Source organism: Culex quinquefasciatus, chromosome 1, assembly GCF_015732765.1.
Source record: "Culex quinquefasciatus strain JHB chromosome 1, VPISU_Cqui_1.0_pri_paternal, whole genome shotgun sequence".
In the NCBI taxonomy this organism is placed as follows: Eukaryota; Metazoa; Arthropoda; class Insecta; order Diptera; family Culicidae; genus Culex; species Culex quinquefasciatus.
This window is the reverse complement of record NC_051861.1, coordinates 13,000,212-13,017,809: the sequence shown is the minus strand read 5'-3', so window position 1 is coordinate 13,017,809 and position 17,598 is coordinate 13,000,212. Positions and strand designations below refer to the sequence as shown.

Sequence of the window (17,598 nt, the reverse complement as noted above, 5' to 3'; positions counted from 1 at the left end):
CATATTTATTTTGATAATAGATGAAAATGTACATTTGAATGCCCTGCAGAAAGATTATCAAAAAAATTAAATGTGTGCTCACACCAACCTTGGACATTTTTGACGATTAAGGGGTTACAAACATGTAAATCGACAGAAAAGTCAGAGGCTGGTGTGAGCACAAACTAAATTTTATTTAAAATCTATTTTCAGGGAATTACAATATACATTTTCATCTATTATCAAAACAATTTTGAAGACATTTGGTTGTATCATTGCCAAGATGTAGCTATTTAAAGTTAGCAGTTTCAAAAAACGGGTGCCTCGATATCTCAACCCTGCCTTGACCAAATCGGCTTAAAATTTTGGTGAAGACTCTTTAAACCGGTCTTGTGTGCTTGACGAAGGCCGATTTTCAAAAAACTATATATTTTAATATCTTGACAGATACGTATTTCGTCTACTACTTGCAGACTTCATCAGTGTTCTGTTCTCGACTGAAGGTTCATCGCTGGTGTATCCATATTTGTAGTTACTGTAGGTACTACCTCCTCGTTCTTCTTTTGTGCCTGTATAGGTAACAGCTTAAACAGCCACGTTGAGCCGTTACCTGAATCCTTGTTGAGTAAACGTTTGTTGCCTGCCTTGAAGATTTCCAAACTTTCAGCGACAGCCAGCTTCGATGGGTTAGTGATGTGTCTTAAGATGACCGCGTCGCTAGCTGTGATGTTATGTTTTTCCTCGATGATGTGTTCGGTTACTGCTGACTTGAAATGGGGGACAAATCCTTTCCGTTTTTCCTCCATGGCAATTTTGACATATGTGTGTATGTGCTCATCCAACCTGGTTTGCAGCAATCTCTTAGTTTGTCCAATGTAGCTCATATCACAGTGGCCGCAGGATACCTCGTAGATGCCGGGTTTGCCTAAAGTCGGTATGGGGTCTTTCGTTGAACCTAAGATGGATTCCAACTGGCTGTTTCTACTGCTGAACACTAAATCGATGCCAAATTTAGTCAGTTTTTGTCGTAATGGGCGTGTTATCCTGTAGTCGAATTCTACTGCTGCTCTTCGCAGTGGCTCTGCTGATGGCGTAAGGGTTGTGAGTGAAGTTCTGTGCAGTTTTCTTTCCTTCTTATCGATGATTGCTTGGATAGTTGTTCTGCTGTAACCGTTGAACGATTAACAAGGCAGGCAACAAACGTTTACTCAACAAGGATTCAGGTAACGGCTCAACGTGGCTGTTTAAGCTGTTACCTATACAGGCACAAAAGAAGAACGAGGAGGTAGTACCTACAGTAACTACAAATATGGATACACCAGCGATGAACCTTCAGTCGAGAACAGAACACTGATGAAGTCTGCAAGTAGTAGACGAAATACGTATCTGTCAAGATATTAAAATATATAGCGGAATTAAAAGGAACAACTCGTCTCTTTGTATTCACAGTAATGCATTCTGCTAAAACGCTCAACCAAACCACAATCACACGGGATAGTTCTTGAGAGTCTTCACCCCGATTTTCAGCCAATTTGGTCCATCCCATCTCGAGATATCGTGGCACCCGTAAATCAACTCGGTGTTTCGAGAAAAACGCTCAGAAAGTTTGACAGTCCGCTTTGCGCACGGCAAAATGTTGAGCTGAAAATCGTCTCTAACTCAGTTTAATCATGTAATATCTTCATGAAAGTTTCAGGAGTAATTTTAAATCATTATTTTAGTGGATTCGGCTGAGGTTCGTGTCCTACCGCTACCGTCTGGTATAGCGCTGCACCTCGCGTTGAAGTCTCTGCATGGCCACGCATCTTTGGGCGCTTATTGGAGCGCAAGGGCCTGGCAGGAAAACAGCCAACAGACCGCATAGCTTAGAACCACACGCGACGAGCTTGCAGATTTGTGTAGCTTGGTGTGTTCCACTTGACTTTGATTCCGGGCACGCAGCCAAAACCGGCACGGCCACGGCCAGGTAGCAGCCGCCACTCTGGCAGGTCTCCGGCGGGACGCGGGAGGTAGACGGGAAGAGCGAAAGAATTACTGTTATAAAATGCTTTACTTCTTCTCGCTCTCTCTGTCTCTCGGGGCGTTTCGTTTGCCGTCCGGGATTTCTTCTACGGCGCTGGGTTTCTCTCTTGCTCCGTGGCCAAGTCTTCAAAGAAGACGAGACTTCTTGTACGTCTGACGTGTCCCGGTGGGCTCAGTGCTGTGCTGGATCTCGACGGGTTCGGGTGGGAACTTTGAAGAACTCATTTGGTGGTGGTGAAATTGAAGAAACTGAACATCTGAATTGGGTCAGCCCAAAAGTGTTAATGGGGAAGCGCGATTTGAATAGGAAACCGTGAAGAAGACACACAATAGGACTAGCACGATTGTTAAGTGTGGAGTTCCGCGTGGACGCGGACTAAAAGTTTCTACAGAGTGACCTACTAATAGGCGAAAGAAATATGAATGTGAACGGTAAATATCTGTGTGTGATAACGCTGGTGATCTTCTCGATCAGTGGAAGTGCCTACACGACGCAGAGGTCGAACGTTCAGGATGATGAGGGTAGCCCGTTTCTGGACATGGCGTCCGAGTTCCTGCAGTCGTTGAACCAGAACCAGGGCGGTGGCGGCGGAGGAGGTGGTGCGGCAGCAGGACTGTCCGGAATCGCTTCGATGTTGCTGCCGTTGATGGCCAACGCTGCAGGTGGCGGCGGAAGTGGTTCGAGCAAGTCCGGAAATGACGGAATCGGTGCGATCCTGTCCGGCATCGGTAGCATGTTGGCCAATAGCCAGGGTGGTGGAGGTGGTGGCGGCGGTGGTTTCGATCCCGCTCTCATTGGCAACGTGATCCAGATGTTCGCCGGAGCGAACGAAGAACCTCAACGTCGAAGTGCTGGAAGCAATAAACGCCAAAAGAGAGCAAAAGCCGACGAGGGCAACCCGATCCTCGATACGGTCTTGAACGTGGCTCAAACTTGGCTTGCCAACCAGAATAGCATTGATCGCGATGACGACGGTTCCGATCGGGAGCCCCAGCATCCGGGATTCAACGGAGAAACCCTTGTCAATCTGCTCCCCTTGGCCGTCCAAGCCTTCCAATCCTTCTCTGGGCCCGAAATGGAAAAGACTCAAGAGAAGCACAAGGACCACTCGTGGGTTCTGCCACCCTTCCTGGAGCACATTCACGTCATGTGGGACCAGTTCACCCAGTCTGAGCTGTTCCAAGCGATCTGGACCAAGGTCGGCCTCGATACCGTGTTCCGCGGGTTCGTGAATCGCGATGGCAAGCTGGACTACGACAAGCTGTTCGACACACTGCAGAACCAATCGTTCCGACGCCGCTGGATCAAGGCCGCGACCATCTATCTGGCCGATTGGGCCCACTACATCGCCAATCCGGAGGTGTACCAGAGGTGAGCTTAATGTAGTAATCTAGCTGCGTGTAAAATAAATTTTGTATTATTTTATAAATGTGTATGTAATATTGCACCCAGAAATGTGTAGCCCATCAGTATGAAAACCTACTTGACCGAAATGTCAAGTTGATATATATATTTTAGATTCCAGATGATTTGTTTATTTAACTGAAAATAACATTTCAAAAAGCTTTTGACCAACAATTGAAAAGAAAATTTGACAATTCCACATTTCGAATGCAACGCCACCTGATCAAATTCAGAGGTTTTCTGACATCATAATATTTCAAATTTAAATAGCTTCTCAAGGCTCAGCAGCCTATACGTTACCGAAAAAAGCCATCTAAGCAAAGTCAAACAAATGACGAATGCTTAACTGCCACAGATGTGTTCCGTTTGTTTCCGTGAAACGCTCTAGCGGAGCAAATAACCGTTTGTGACAATGATTAAATCGAGTTACGCGAGGAATAATCGCAATAGTTATGGCATATTAAAAAAAAAACATTCTGATTGAAAATAATTCAGTGTTAATGTGTTAATTTTAACATACTACAATAAAAGGCATTCCAGAGATCCATTTCTGTTTACCGTCAACTGGGGCGAATCGGGACTACAGTTCGAATAGGGACAACAAGTTTTAGAGCACAAGCTTCAAATTTGGGAATAAATGAACATATTTTGTTGCTCTGAATCTGGTCTACAGGGATGGAATAATCGCAAAAAAATCAATTTCGCTTGTGAACTTTATTCACCCGCGAAAGAGAGAGGAGGCAAATCACGTAAAAGAAAATCGCTCCCGAAATTCTCCAAGAAAATCAATCTGCTGATGATTTTTTGTGAATTTCCTTGTCAGCACCACTTTATAATATTTATTTCACTTTGTTTACACACATTGCCCATCTACAAAATGTGACAGGTAATATTTCGACGTGTGACGTTACACTTGCATGTGTAGTAGTGAAAAAGATGTTCCGGCGAATAATCAAGACGATGATTTTTTTCGATTCTTTTTGCCGATCTTTCGTGCGCGAGAGAGGAGAGCCAAGCTCCCTACGGATTTTATCTTTTGATGAACGTCTAGAGATTTTCTTTTGATGATGATTATGCCATCGGTGGGTCTAACCGAAACCACTTCAAAAAAGCAAAATATTAGGTTGAAACAATGCTTAAACTGCTGTCCCAATTCGCCCCATGTGTCCCGAAGTTCGTTCGATGGATGGGTCAACATTTTGTACTGCGTGTACGACCTCACAAAAAAGTGAGGTGTAAATTTTGGCCGTCCAGCAAAATCAAATGGTGCGCTAGTGTGCGTGCGCCAAACGTCATAAAGCTCTATTGATCAACTAAAGACCCCTTGGAAAGAACTGTCAAATAAAATACATTCTGTCAGGAAATGCCGCAAATCAAAATGTTCAAAATTAATTTTAAATTCAATTTTAAAACTTTTCGTGAACGTACTAATTCGCTCTGTTCTTTAGAATGTTCACACGGATTTCCCTTGCCGAGTCATATCGAGTAAACAAATGTGTTCAATTCTTAAATAATAGATTATAATATAAAGGAAGATATCAAAGCCAAAATCTTAACATAACGATAATAAAAGACATAATTCAATACAAATCGTGACCCCTCTTGAATGTACCGAAAAACCCTTAAAAAATCAAAAATTGATTCGAATCAATTAACCCTCTACAACCTAACCCCGCCTTTAGACGGGCTTCGATCTAAAAAATCGCCAAAAATCAATTTTCCAACCGATTTTTGATCTTTAGAAAGCATTGGATAGAAGAACTCTTCAAATTTTAGAAATTTTCAGGGTTGGAAGTTTAACTTGTTTTATGTGACTTTGCCAATGTTTTTTTTTAGGGGTCAACTTTGGCTGTCTTTTTTTCTAACATTTCCTATATTTTCAATAAAAAGAAGAATGCAGTAATTTTTGTAGTGTCCCAGACTATGCCTCTACGCATTTTTTGCAATTTAAATGATGATGGTGCCATTCTATAGCAAAAAATGTGAAAAACATGCAAAAAATTGAAAAAGTGACTGTAAAAACGTTAAAAAATTAGGTAGGCAAAATGTAATTATATTAGGTTGTAGAATAGGCCAAATACTACCAAAGACAAACATAAACTAAACAAGATAAATGCAAATTAAAATACTAAAAATAAAACAAGAAAAAAATAAAACAAGAGAAGTAAAGTTTTTCGTAGAACAAAAGTTGCTCAAAATGACCTCCTGAACACGGGAAAAATAAATATTTCCGAAAAAAAATTGAGCAGTAGAGGGTTAACAACATAGGGGATGGCGTCGCTATTTTTAGACCACGTTTGCCACTTTTTCTCCATCGAAACCGACTACTTTATCAACTTCATTTTGCTGGGCGAGATAGGACGCCGTCTATTTTTAGACGATGACTCAGCACTTTTCCACTCTTGCACTTCAAAAAACCAGATGGCAGCACAATGTAACGCCACGTCCCTATTTAGTGAATTATCATAATCAAACAATATTTACGGTGGTGAAATTGGACAAATGGAACTAAAATGATTAAATTCTGGCGTAGGATTCAAATTTTTAAACAAATTATTACTGTGTTTTTCCCTTTTCAGCAAATTAATGCATTTTTTAACCTTTGGTAACATTTTAACCCTCTATTCTGCCGTTCTACGCATAATTGTCCCATGTCATTTTTTGACGATTTTGACTTTATGACATTTTTAAGTTTAGTTTGACGTGTACTTTAAGAAAAACACATAAAATCTGGTAGTTTGTTCGGAAACTCATTAAAAATAACACCAAGTCTGTTTGTCCCATCGTTGCACTTCTACGCATAATTGTCCCACCAAGTATTTTCCTACGCAGAATCATTTGTTTTTCTTGTTTCATTTTTAGTATTATAATTTACATTTATCTTGTTTAGTTTATGTTTGTTTTTGGTAGTATTTGGCCTATTCTACCACCTCCTATCATTACATTTAGCCTATTTAATTTTTTCATGTTTTTACAGCCACTTTTTCAATTTTTACTTGTTTTCCACATTTTCTGCTATAAAATGGCAGCATTATCATTTAAATTGTAAAAAAATGCGTAGAGGCATAGTCTGGGACACTACAAAAATTCCTGCATGCTTCTTTTTACTTAAAATATAGGAAATGTGAGTAAAAAACACAGTGGCATTTTTTAAAACACTGACAAAGTCACATAAAACAAGTCAAACTTCCAACCCATAAATTTTCTAAAATATCAAGAGTTCTTCTTTCTAAGGATTTTTAAAGATCAAAAATTGGTTGAAAATGAATTTTATTTGCGATTTTTTTCAAATCGAAGCCCGTCTAAAGGCGGGGTTGGGTTGTAGAGGGTTAATGTTACTAATTTTATCGCTTTGATCAGTGATAAAAAAAAATCTTTTTTGAATCTTTTAGTAAGAATTGAATCAATCGGATCGTGCACTGAACTCACAATCCAGAGGTCGCCGGTTCGAATCCTCATCCTTAGAAATTTGTTCTAAAATTAGTCAGGAGGTGTCCATAAACGACTAAATTTTCAAGACGCTCATATTGTTGGGCACACGCTAGTGAGACTGAATAACTTCTGAGTTGCTTGGACAGGGTGGGGATTTTATTTTCAACTGTTGGCGCATAAAATTGGAGAACCAAGATGCCCAGTCAAGGTCAGGCAGTTAGAGGGTCGTGGGTAGTACTAATTCTGCTAGAGTCAACCTAATTGTGGACGCAACCCCGTCCATTAGCAGCTATTCTCTCCATTCCCTTTTCCTTGGCGCCAGACCGATTGAACCCTTTTGCTTTTACTTTCATTTTCTTATCCGATAAACTGGGGCGCGTTGAGGACACTTGGTTTTCCCAAAATTGGGCTGAAATTATAAGAACCGTCTACTTTACTCCTAGCAACTAGCAAAACCTTATGGTATGCTCGTATGCGTGATATTGACGTTAACAAATAAAGAAAATTAAAAAAAAATGCTCAAAAATGTCTTCTCTTTCAAAAAGGTACGTCGCCACCGGCCAGATGATGGCCAACGGATTCCTGCAGTCGCGTGGCTACCCCAAGCAGGCCCTGCTGGACATCAACCGACCGAGCGAAACCATCTCCAACCTGATCGATCACACCGCCAAAAGTACCTGCAGGTCAAGATCGTCTCGGTGACGTACGTGAAGCCGGCCGTAAACTACGTCAAAGATCTGCTCAAGCTGGGCAAGGCGAAGCAGTTCCTGCAAAAGTACAACGCAACCGAACTCACCGACAAGCTTACCGATACGCTCAATCTGGAGGTGAGTGGCAATTATCTTCGTTCGTTCTGTTTCTGGATTTTAATGCATTTTCAAATTTCAGGTGATTGAACCGGTGCTGAAAGTTCACCGCGCATACCGGCAAGCAATCCAGACGCCCCACTGTGATAAGTACATTCTGTGCGAGATCAACTCGCACGATCCGAACGAGCGGCTGGGGCTGGGTGGCTTCAAACAGGGCGTAACCCGGTTCGGCAGCATGGCCGCGTCCTGGTTCATCAGCCAGGAGACGCAGACCCCCTTCTGGACGCTGTTCGCCATCATCAACGATCCGCACAACTGCCAGTCCAAACATCCGGTCGACTGTGCCGAATTCCACGAAAACGAAAGCAAGGTGACCACGGAATACCCGCACAATGAACTTTAACTGACGATCGGTTCCGGAGGGAAAAAACTCACGTTGTTCAAAAAAGAAAAAGAAAACACTCAAAATTGAAAGAAAAACCTACAAAAAAATGTGATTGTTGAACAGAAACAGGAAGAAAATCGGGCGATCCTAGGGGCGTCGATCATCGCGGTAATTTGGACGCTATCGAAAGGAAATTTACAAGCCGGCATTTGAAATTTACATTCGATCAGTTGGCGGGCGAAGGGTACACAATAGAGAAAAACTAAAAGTTTAATAAGACAGTTGGATTGCGCGAACAAAATCGAGTTTGCTAGGCTGTAACGGTAGTTGGGTTGTTCGCGCACAGTTGCGCGAATCGAAATTTAAAAAAGAAGCAAACGCACTCTTCAAGTGTGAGGTATCGTATCGATAGTGAGCACATTTTTTGTTTGTTGAATTGAATGTAAATTTCTCAGGCAGCGAAAGGGAAGCGTTCGGATCGGTGATCGACGGGGATCGCGACCAAAAATTTGAAAAATAAAAATGAATAAATTGAAAATCCAAAAGGCTGTCTCTTCTTTTACACTCATGGGTTAAAATACTTTACTTTTATTGCACTTTATCGGCAAACACTTTGGTAAGGCAACTGGTTGCGGGACAAATTCGTTCGGAGGTTTGAATTTCGTTTTTTTTATGATTTTGCCAGAACAGAAGCTTGAACATCTAAAACACTACAAACATACAGACAGAGCAAGAGAGTTACAGACAAGGAAACTTAGCCTAATGAGTATAGCAGATTAGCAGTCCTATTTCTTAATGCTCTTACAAACCCAGTCCATTCCTTCCTGTTAGGGGCAGCATTCCAAGGAATTGATTAAAGGGGTTCATTTAGGAATTATTAAAAAAGCAACCACTTACCTTTACACCCGTTCCCTCGAGCGCCGAGCAGGCCTGAATCTGCCAGGTGCGATCTTTCAGCTTGACCAGCTTCAAACATTCCGCGATCTCTGACGCCTTCAGAGCGCCTGCAATGTCCTGCTTATTGGCAAACACCAGCAGCGGAACCTGCTTCAACTTGTCGTCCAGCAACAGTTCGGCGAGTTCGTCGCCCGTTTCCTCCAACCGCTTCCGGTCACTGGAATCAATGACGTAGATCTAGCAAGCGAAAATCAAATTAAAACTTATTCAGTGTGCAACTAACGCATATCTTACCAGCACGTCCGTATTCTCAAAGTAGTTTTTCCAGTACGGCCGAATTTTGCTCTGGCCGCCTATGTCCCACACGTTCAGCTTGAACCCATCGGAGACTACGGATTTGATGTTGAAGCCCGCTGTTGGGGTGACCTGAAGAAAAGAAAAAAACAGCAGATTCCGTCAAAAGTGTCCAAACCCATCAGCCGAGCTCACCATCACCTGTGTGACCTCCTCGGAAGCTAGCTGCTTGAGCAGTGTGGTCTTGCCGGCGTTGTCCAGACCGAGCAGCAAGATGCGCAGCTCTTTTTCCGGCGTGGAGCGAAGCTTCCGCAGCAGCGACAGAAGACCCTAAGACAGGAAGTGGGGAATAAAGAAAAGAGTTTTTACAAAGTCTACAAGATGTTCTGAACTATAGTTGGATTTTTATATCTTGCAAGTGTAAATCTTGACTGTATTAGAGGGACGATGTTCCGGATGCTACACCATCGCTGCCGACGCGTAGAGTATTGTTTTGCTTCCGACGGGTAGATTACTGTTCTGGACTCCCAGACGGTTCTAGTAGGGGAAATATACCCATTTTTATCACTCTAAGCTGTTCGACCAATTCTCATCACTTTTCCAATTTTCCGCTATAAAATCAACATTTTCAGATGTATCAACAATAAAGAGTTGCTTGCTCACTTTTATTTGAGCTATTTATTACTTTGGAACAGTCAAAAACACTATGGTCATCCCGTGTAATGATTCAATGGTTCGAGATCAAATCCCACCTGATTTAAGTCGTTTATTGTTCATATCTGGTCATGCAAAACTACCAAGTCTTTCTCGATCCATACATCAATCTAAACAAAAAGTTCAACCTTACAATAATAGCAGCCGTATAATAAAAACAAAAAAAATAACCTCATGTAACCGAATTTCAAAATTTAAATTTTTCCACGATACCATGTGCTCGCCCGTCGGAGCACGTGTTTCCGTTTCAACCCACTGAGCATTCAATTCAACCCACAGCATTCAAATGCCAACAGTGACGGGTGGGTGTTTCTTGACTCAAGTGTTCGTGCGTGGTTGCCTCGGATACCGGTTCCAAACAAATTGCCACTTTTCGTCGTGATTAAACTCGTGAAAAATTTCAATTTGTGCTCCACCGAAACCGGAAAGGTAGTAGATTTCATTAAGCTAGCAATCCTACCATGTTATTTGTTGATTTATTGCCGTTTTTATTCTATTTTGGTGAAGATTTCTACAGAAAAACAGCGAGAATACCGGACAAAAACAAAACACAGTCAATGCACACACAGATCGTTCAAATGTTTTGAACTCACCAACACCAGCGAAGGTACGGTTGTCAGTGTGTGCGTGAGAGCGCGCGCTTTGATAACTCGTGAACGTGCCCCACGGAAAGTCGACCTACAGCAAAGACTGACTGTTTGGAACAGCAAAATTTAGTGGAAATGTTACCCAAAGTGTGGATAGCAGGATTCAATCCGTTTAGCTTGGATCAATGTGGAACATGGAAAGGTATGTTAGCTAACAATGTTTATTATTATTATTTTTATTTATGTGATTTTGATACCGAGCGAATTCAGTACTACGCCGACTCGATTTGAAGGTTAGAAAAGGGTGCACTCACTGCACAGCTGTTTGCATGGACTTGACTATGTAAACATTGCACACGACCTGTCAAATGGCGTCACGGCGTAAAACCTAATTCGTTAGGCTGAATGCTGAAATTTGTATGACACAATTTCACCCCCTTCCCCCTGGCCCAATGTCACCCCTAATGATGGTTTAAAAAAATGGTTAAAATAAATTTAGTATCTTAATTATTTAAACGTACAAAATCGCATGTTGATAAAAAATCAATCCTTTACAGAAATTGATTTGAACGAGTACTTTAAAATCACAAATGCATCCCCTCAAGAAGAATGTCTTTTGGAAATCACCTCCACACATGCTCTGTTGGCCAACGGAAGTCAACTGTTTTCGTATTCCGCCGTAACGGAGGCCAACAACCAACAGACGTTGGCCCACAAAGTAGTGTCCATTTCGGCCAGCAATTGGCACTGTCTGGTTCTGCTAGAAAATGGTGACCTCTTCCGGTACGACTTCCACGAAAATCGGCTGAGCAAGCTGGACTTTCTGAACGTTGAACGGCCGTTGGATGGTTCGAACAATGAACCGGAAACAATCACAATGATCGCTTGTGGCGATCAGGTGTCGCTGGCGGTTACCAGCGCCAAATCGTTGTTCAATATTCCCAACCGGACGATAACGTTCCCACGGCACGTCCGGATTTCGAAGACTGCTGTCGGACTAGAACACTGCCTTCTGCTAACGTCTAACGGTGACGTGTACAGTTTTGGTGGCGGATTGTGAGTACAAATATGAACTAAATATTATCTTAAACTATCTAATTTGAATATTTTTTTAGACGCGGTCAACTGGGCAACGGTGAGATTGTTCCGCACCAGGAGCAGCCCCAACTGGTGGATGCTTTGGCCGGGGTCAAAATCGTGGATATCGCCGCCGGTGGATGGCATTCGGTGGCTGTTTCCGCGTTTGGCGATGCGTACTGCTGGGGTTGGAACAGCCGGGGCCAGTTGGGATTGCCGGCGGGGAAAGGTTCGGTGCAATCGGTGCCACAGCTGGCGGATATTGAAGGAGACGACGGAGAGGAGGTTTCGCTGGAAAAAGTCTACTGCGGAAGCGGACATACGGTGGGGGTTTGCTCGAAGGGTAGGGTATATTTCGCGGGGAATGATTTGGAGGAGAAAATGAATTACTTAAAAGTGGATAGAGATCATAAAATCGAACGGTTCAAAAAGTTTTCACTTCCGGCACAGTCGAGAGGAACGGCTGATTTGAAATGTGGTCCAAATTCATTATTTTTCCTGGCTAAAACGTAAGTCAGCCACATCGTTGGGCTAAGGCACGCTCAGTTTGTGCTACTTGCTAACAGATGTCGCTGGTTGAAATGGTTGCTGACAGGGTTGCCAAATGCAATTGTATGGTTCGTAGAATGTAAAAATAAGAATGAATTTTGAATAACTCTGGAGTTTTTTTTGAAAAGGACCAATAAACCAAATTTTCAATTTTTGCTTTTTGGGTGTTTTTTAATACCCCTGACTCAAGGCGGTTTTAAAAACACCCAAAAAGCAAAAACTGAAAATTTGGTTTATTGGACCTTTTCAAAAAAAAAACTCCAGAACTGGTCTTTATCTAGATGAAAATAAAAAAAATATATTAGAAAAAGCTATTCATTAATAACAGATGTCTGACTCAAAATGACTCAAAATTTGATTGGTACTAACAAGCAACGCTGCCCAAATTTTGAAATTATTGCTTAATCATTTTTATAAATAAATCGTCACCGACCCTCAGACACCATCCCTCTTTAAAATGCTACGTCATTTGTGGATGGAGCCAAAACACTATGTCATTGAAAATTCGTGTTTCAGCCTCTTGGAGCAAAAATCTAAATTTTGCAAACAATAGATAAAAGCTATTTTTCAAAAAATGGGCAGAACATTAGATCATATAGTAAGAGTAAGGTTGTTGTTTTCATTGATATAATTTTAACATGTTTCGACATGAATTTGGTGGTTATGTCATAAAGGCATACTGTTTTAATGTATTTCTTTTGAAGTAATGAATTGTTTTCTTCTAAGTTTATAATATAGCTTCCGTTGGTTATGTAAATTTATTATTTTATGTACTGCTGCACATTAATAACATATTTTTCGAAAATAATTATTAGTTCACAATTGCTTTTGTAACGACAATGTAATCCTACGTATTCCAAAGATCGACTATGATGTAACACAACTGCCGTGTCCTTTGCCCTTTTCTCCGCGTCTGTCTGTCTGCCTGATGTCCTTCAAAGTCCCTCTTGTTGTAATTCCATTTCGCGCGCGTACTCAAGATGGTTCGTATTAAAGCCAAGTCGGTGCAGTTCATCGTTTTTCGTCCTCCCCCCGAAATATAAGTGAAAAAAACGGCAACTGCATCATCCGAAAATCCCTGACCCAATTTCCTAAATAGCAGTTTGGCTGGCTGGCCGCCGCCGCCGCCGAAAAAACTGCAAATTCGCTGTTGTACTCTTCTGGCCGGTGCCATTATTCAATACGTACGCGCGCGTTCCTCCAAAAAAAAAAAGCGACAGCCGTAAATCATCGGGCACTGTGTGTAATGCAAGTCCGCACACACAACCACAATAACTGCAAAAAGATCGACATTGAACCGTCTGATGCACAATACACTTCTTCAGCCAGGGGTACGAAAAGGGTTCTCCTTCGATGGAAGACGCTTTCTGCGGTTAAGGAACGTTTTAAAATACTGGCGCAGACACGCAAAAACCCCAAATACAAATGCAACGCGCACCGACCACAAAAGAAGTCCTTCGCGGGGTTCGCAGACACCGACGAGGTGCGCCCAAATTGGTGTTACCGGCATCGATGGGCAGAACGTCGGAATTGTTCGTTTCCGTCAAGCCGAATCGACCCAACTCCCAGCCAAGTTGGCTCGATTTTTCTCACTGGGTTGCTGGATCAATTAAATGTTATGATTTTTAACTTAAAAAAATAGTACCTGTAATAGTATAATTATGATGTCGTAAAAATAGCATGCATATTTCTTATCGGGAAAAATGTTATATAGGTTAATAGTTCTTAGCATCCTGAAGCAGTATGGTTTGTTGTTAGCAGCTAAGGTTCATCTAAGGTTAAGGTTCATCTAAAACCAATTATGTTACAAGTGATTTGAAATGAGTTGACATAGAAAACAGCTTAGACCCCTTAAACCCATCCCGCGTTGAGAACAACCTAGAGACCCTCGCAAACCCCAAGGTTGCGTTGGGGTTGATCGGCCATTTGCGTGAGCGACGCTCAAGATGCAAGCTGTCTGCCGTTTTTCGTACGCCCCACTAAAGCAGCACTTTAACGACTGCATTGCAGTTATTGCATCGATGAAATAAGACGAATAAACACGTCAGAGCGTGCTAAATTGTCTTCTTTTCTCGATATTTTTTGCGCTGTTTTTTGTTGGACCGCGTGATGCACCAGGAACAACAACCAAAAAGTGCACTCCAAACTGCACCTCCAAAAGAGAGTGAAAATGAGATCAAGGCCAGCCAGTTTCTTCCCCTTGAGAGGTTCAGGTTTTCAGGCGGGCCGTCGATTGCGTTACGTTACGACGACAGCAGACACGTTTTCGAGGCCTCCCCCCGAAAAAAAAAGTGCATCCCAAATTATGCAGCCGTCGTCATGAAGAGGGGAAACCGGTTCTGGCTGCACTTACCTCATGCGGGATGCGAAATGTTACGCTGAGGCGCACAATTTCACTTTTGTTTCCTCAAGGTTTTTGTGTTCCGAGTCAAGAATAGGGTTGACTGGTTTTTGGGGTTTCGGAAAACGTGCCCGACAGCGGATGTAATTTGGGTTCTCCTCATCGACGACGTACTTGGGAAGTGTCATTAGCGTCACGTTGTGCAGAGTTTTGTTTTTTTTTTGCATTTACACTGAAAACCCAACCATGGTAGTTGCTACCATATTGTAGGGTTAAATTGAGAATACGCACCGACGTATTTTTGCTAAAAACATTCCGTGCTTGAATTAACTGATTAACGCAGTCAGTTTTACTATGTCGAGAGCGGTATGGTAATTTCAACCCTCCAATATAGAAAGAATGATAATGAATTCGTAATTGCTACCATGCAATTTTGTGGAAGCATGGTACATTCTACCATTTTTGGGTTTACTTTCACCAAAAAGCCACAGTTATTTTAATAAGCAGCATTTTTAGCAAATGTTCTTAAAATTACAATGGTCGGGCTTTCAGTGTACTTACTGTGTGCACTTCAGTTGTTGTTGTGATCCGTAGATTGAGATATCGCATCCCTTTCTGCCTTTTTGTCTGCACTATACAGGCTATTCGTAGTTCAAATTAAATAAGAAATATTAAATACCCAGTCGCGAAATATTCTAGCAGATCTGGTTCTGCTAGAATGCTGCAAGAACATCCAGCTCTGTGAGAACTCTTCTAGAATCCTGCTAGAACGTCGTGACTGGGATAGACACGATAGATTGAAGGCTGGCACCAACGAGTGCCATTCTGGCTCTTCAAACGAACGTACCATTTGTTTACACTTTGACATTGGCCCAATTCTAGCTAAACACTTTGACCTTGGTCCTTGTTCTGCTTGAATTTGTTTTGCTAGAACTGTTCTGGTGTGAAACGCATTTTAACAAAACTTTATTCATCGACATGTTGAACCATGAGAAGTTATTACACTCAAACCCCGATGGTTTGACACCAACTGTTGTCAAACGAACGGGGTCACGTTTTAGTTTGACACCCCTTTTACACGGAGTTCACACACACTACTAAACGTGTGTTTTGATAGTGTGCGTGAGCGCCGTGTAAAAAGTGACAGTTCGTCACTTTTTAGTTTGACTTTGACCAACCAACGGGGTACAAACTAATAAAGTGTCAAACGAAAAAGTGACCAACCACCGGGGGTTGAGTGTATTTGTTTTTAATTTTGTTTGTTTGTTTATTTATTAGTAGCGTAAGGGAAACCCTTTTTGATTGCTACTTTCGTATTTCTCGCAGTAATACAACTTTACTTTAAAACTATTCCAAAACGCGAGACACTTCCCACAAAATTTGAATTTTGTTTTAAAAATCCTCTCCCCCCTCCTCTCGATTTTGGCAATAAACAAGAATATAAACTTTAAAAGAAACGATAATATTTGTATCTACGTGCGCATGTATTGCGTGTACGTACATAAAAAAGTTGAGGTTAAATTTTGTACCGGCCAGCAAAACAAACGGCGTGCTTGTGTGCGTTAGAGCAGGCTGCGATAACTCTATAGAGATTTATGACGTTTCGCGTACACACACTAGCGCACCATTTGATTTTGCTGGCCGGACAAAATTTAACCTCAATCTTTTTCGTGTACGTACACGCAATACATGCGCACGTAGATAACTCTATCGAGAAATTAAAAATAGAGATGTGAGCCGGTAACATGGAGTGAAATTTTCACAGCTGTCATGGAATACTTCATAGCAGCTTGACAGAAAGTTTAACTCCATGTTGCACTTTTAATTTCTCGATTGGCCTAATTTTTAAAATCTAGTGTCATTCCCCTTTGGCCCACACAAATCAATGTACAAGATCGTGCTCCAAACTTGTGAACGGAGCCCAATCCCGTTTGCACGCTGTCTTGTCATCTGCAGCTGTCATCCGTTTCCTTTTTCAAGATTATCGTGGTTTCGTTCAAAACTAAATCTAATTTTTCAACATCACAAAGTGATCAAAAGTGCCTGTTTATAGTTTAAATTTCATTGTGCCTAGTTTTGAAGATATTTATCTTGCTAGTTAACAGAAGCGGTGCGGTAAGTTGCCTCATTTTTATGGTTCTTCCAAGTTCACTTTATTTGAGTGTGAAAAGTAAAAAGCTCTCTCTCCCCGTTTTCGCAAATCGAAGCCATTATTAGTTTTTCCTCAAAATAATATTAAATTTTCTTTTTTGTGGTACGCGGGAAAAAATCCCGGTTTTTAATTTGACTTTTTGCTACTAAATGTTGAATTCCGAAAAGGGTCCATCCGTAAACCACGTAGACGCCTTAGGGAGGGGGAGGGGGGGAGGTGGATATAGTGATTGTTCACGCTCCATACACGCAGAAAAATGTTTTGTAGAATCAGCCTGTACGAAGTTTGAATCAACAAAATTTTTGTTGAATATAATCAACGCCGATTTTGCGTTGAAACAAAGCTTGTTTTTCTCAATTCCACTAAAGACTTTTGTTGTTTCAAAAAGGCTGCTTTGACGTTCAGCGTTGATTCAACAAAAATAATGATTTTCAAATCAACAAAACGTTTTGTTGATTCAAATATGCCTTATTTTTCTGCATGTACAAAAAAGATTTGATTTTCTTTTTGACACGCAGATTCGCCCTATGGAACTGTTACTACGGAATTATCCGATGATTCCGAATATATCAAAATTGTGCCCAAAAAAGGACGTCATCTTGGCCTACAGGGCAAAAGTTAACGATGTTATAAGTGTGTTGTACAAAAATCCTAAAACTATGAGAAAAACTGCGATTGCCCAAATAGTTAATTCCATTAAATTCCTTAACTTTTGACCTAAATATATTGGGATTTTTTTTAAATTCATTTTTAGGGACCATCCATAAACCACGTGGACACATGTTTGAAATTTAAGATTTTCAGATTTGAATGGTTTATTGTCTATTAAATTTTACCGAATGAATTTTCTCAATTTCTTGGATCTAAAAGTTCTAAATCACTTTGGAGTAGTTTAGGGGACAATCAAACATAAGAAAACAACAATAAAATCGTGATTCGATTATCCTAAGTGATT

At 41.3% G+C, this 17,598-nt stretch overlaps 3 protein-coding genes across 3 annotated transcripts; 2 read left to right on the top strand and 1 right to left on the bottom strand.

Annotated features, from left to right (window-relative positions):
- Positions 1-2,111: 2,111 nt before the first annotated feature.
- On the top strand, positions 2,112-8,095 carry LOC6046297. Its single transcript, XM_038248153.1, is given in 4 exon segments — positions 2,112-3,373; positions 7,384-7,508; positions 7,511-7,665; positions 7,727-8,095. Coding segments are annotated over 4 exon segments (1,557 nt in total). The 5' UTR covers positions 2,112-2,420; the 3' UTR covers positions 8,051-8,095.
- A 485-nt stretch (positions 8,096-8,580) lies between these two features.
- Positions 8,581-10,513, bottom strand: LOC6046298 (ADP-ribosylation factor-like protein 3). The gene is made up of 5 exons (XM_001863488.2): positions 10,398-10,513; positions 9,425-9,553; positions 9,224-9,355; positions 8,930-9,166; positions 8,581-8,856 (listed from the first exon to the last, which is right to left on the bottom strand). The coding sequence occupies exons 1-5, from the start codon at positions 10,398-10,400 to the stop codon at positions 8,818-8,820; spliced, it is 540 nt and encodes a 179-aa protein (XP_001863523.1). The 5' UTR covers positions 10,401-10,513; the 3' UTR covers positions 8,581-8,817.
- LOC6046299 (RCC1 domain-containing protein 1) lies at positions 10,495-12,268 on the top strand. The gene is made up of 3 exons (XM_001863489.2): positions 10,495-10,726; positions 11,082-11,580; positions 11,640-12,268. The coding sequence occupies exons 1-3, from the start codon at positions 10,660-10,662 to the stop codon at positions 12,112-12,114; spliced, it is 1,041 nt and encodes a 346-aa protein (XP_001863524.2). The 5' UTR covers positions 10,495-10,659; the 3' UTR covers positions 12,115-12,268.
- Positions 12,269-17,598: the final 5,330 nt, after the last annotated feature.